Source organism: Apaloderma vittatum, unplaced genomic scaffold (assembly GCF_000703405.1).
Source record: "Apaloderma vittatum isolate BGI_N311 unplaced genomic scaffold, ASM70340v1 scaffold30721, whole genome shotgun sequence".
Lineage (NCBI taxonomy): Eukaryota > Metazoa > Chordata > Aves > Trogoniformes > Trogonidae > Apaloderma > Apaloderma vittatum.
The window spans coordinates 556-2,404 of record NW_009697829.1 but is presented as its reverse complement, the minus strand read 5'-3'; the positions used below and the strand labels follow the sequence as shown (position 1 = coordinate 2,404).

Genomic DNA, 1,849 nt, shown 5'->3' with positions numbered 1-1,849 from the left:
CGCATCCCCTGGCGGTGAGGACAGCTTAGACAGACCCCATGGGGTCTTGGGCTTCCTCCCAGGGCTGGGGGTCTCTGCCGTCCCAAATTTTGTCCCCTCGGCAAAGGACACAGAGGGCCGCTTGGCCTTGGCGATGCTGGAGGTGCGAGGGATGGCGAAGGGCTGCGAGACATCTTCGGAGTCAAAGGCAGATGGGTCTGGGAGCACCTCCCCAGGGGGGGACAGCCCATCCTGCAGCTCAGCCCCTCCCAGCAGCGGGATGCCTGCGGGAGAGTGGGACAACAGTTAGGGCTGCCAGAGCTACCCCCCGCCCAGGGACATATTCTGGGACATTGGGACAGGAGATGATGCAGTTGGATTGTCCCTGGGAGGAGATTGTGAAACAGAGCTGCCCACACTGGACATGTCCCATCACATGAGATCAAGCACAGGCTTGATGTGAAAACAAGGACACGAAAGTAAATGCTGCCTGTGTCCAGCACTCGTCCCTGGGACACCCAAGGTTAGTAAAGGGGCAGGATTGACCCCGGGCAGTTCAGGAGGGCTGTGGGTGGTTGGGGAGAGGAGGAGGAACCACAGATACCACCTTCCCTGGGAGGGACAGAGTACTCAGGTCCCTCGTTGTCGGTGTCGAAGGAGGAAAAGGAGCTGTCTGAAACCCACGCGGATGACGGCGGCTCGATGAAGCTGGGGTTGAAGGGGATTTCCGTGTCGTGGTGGGAAACTGGGGGAGAAGAAGACACCCAACGGAACTTGGGCACCCCCGAGTGGGAGAGGAACGCTCGCCCTGAGCTGTGCAGTGATGCGAGGGGGGATGCATGTTCCCCCCACTAGACGGTGACAAAGCAGAGAGCAGAAGGTAGGGCTGACACACTGGAAGGGCTCTTGGCAGCTCTGTTTGTTTTTACCTGTGACCTTGGGAAGTTTGTAGCCGCCCAGCGAAAAACAAGGCATCATAGCACTAACGTTCGCCAGCACACCCTGCACGTGGTGTTTCATCCTGGCCACAACGTCATCATCTGGCACAGCTGCCCTGCGCAAGGGAGACAGGTGTCAAGGGACATTGGAGACAGGGTTTTACATCAAAGGTTACAAAACATAAAAAAAAATACCTGTCTCTAGCATCTGCTGGGCCAGCTCCGCAGCAACAGCAGGCGATGCAGAGCAGCAGCAGCAGGAGAGGGACGAGGATGGCGGCTGCAAGGGCCCCATGGTCCTTAAAACCTGTGTGGAGAAGATGGCTTGAGTCCAGCCTGTCCTGTGGCTGCCAAGTCCTTAGAGCCACCCTGCACAGAGAGCACAGGGGCTGGAAGTTCGTGGTGCCACCAGGTGGGACCAGGCTGCAGCCTGGTCACAGCTTCCCAGCACCTTCCTCAGAGAGGATGTTACAGTCCCTCCCGCAGCGCCGACGCGTAAATTTGAGGTTGCTCTTACTTAACACACAATCACCCTGCACGGGGTGGCAGGTCCCCCGGGAGCACTGGCAGGGTGAAGAACAGTTCACACCAAAATATCCCTCCGGGCAGGTGTCGTTGCAGCTGGAAGAGAGAGGAAAGGAGGGAAATTTCCCCGGGAAGAGCAGGACCCCAATCCTGCCCCACTCTCGGCGTTACCTGGCTCCCCAGTAGCCCGCCTGACAGATGCATTCTCCTGACACGGGGTCGCAGCTCCCCACAATGCACTCAGGGCAGAGGAGCTGGCATCCCTCACCGAAGGTGCCTGTGGGGCAGGAGTTGTTGCAACTGCCAAGACAGAGAGCAGAGCATCAGCCCGCTGTGCCCCAGAGCAGGGAACCCCCATAAGGACTGGTGGCCTGACCCTGGGCTTACCTGGGTCCTGGCCAGCCAGG

At 59.2% G+C, this 1,849-nt stretch overlaps 1 protein-coding gene across 1 annotated transcript in view; it reads right to left on the bottom strand.

Annotated features, from left to right (window-relative positions):
* The window catches only part of LOC104280213 (scavenger receptor class F member 1-like), a gene marked incomplete at its 5' end in the record, with an annotated part of 2,751 nt that overhangs the window by 714 nt on the left and 188 nt on the right, over positions 1-1,849 (bottom strand). Inside the window, 6 exon segments of the mRNA XM_009877789.1 lie at positions 3-263; positions 587-724; positions 909-1,090; positions 1,092-1,224; positions 1,435-1,538; positions 1,614-1,742. Of these exon segments, the coding sequence (XP_009876091.1) occupies positions 3-263; positions 587-724; positions 909-1,090; positions 1,092-1,224; positions 1,435-1,538; positions 1,614-1,742 (947 nt within the window).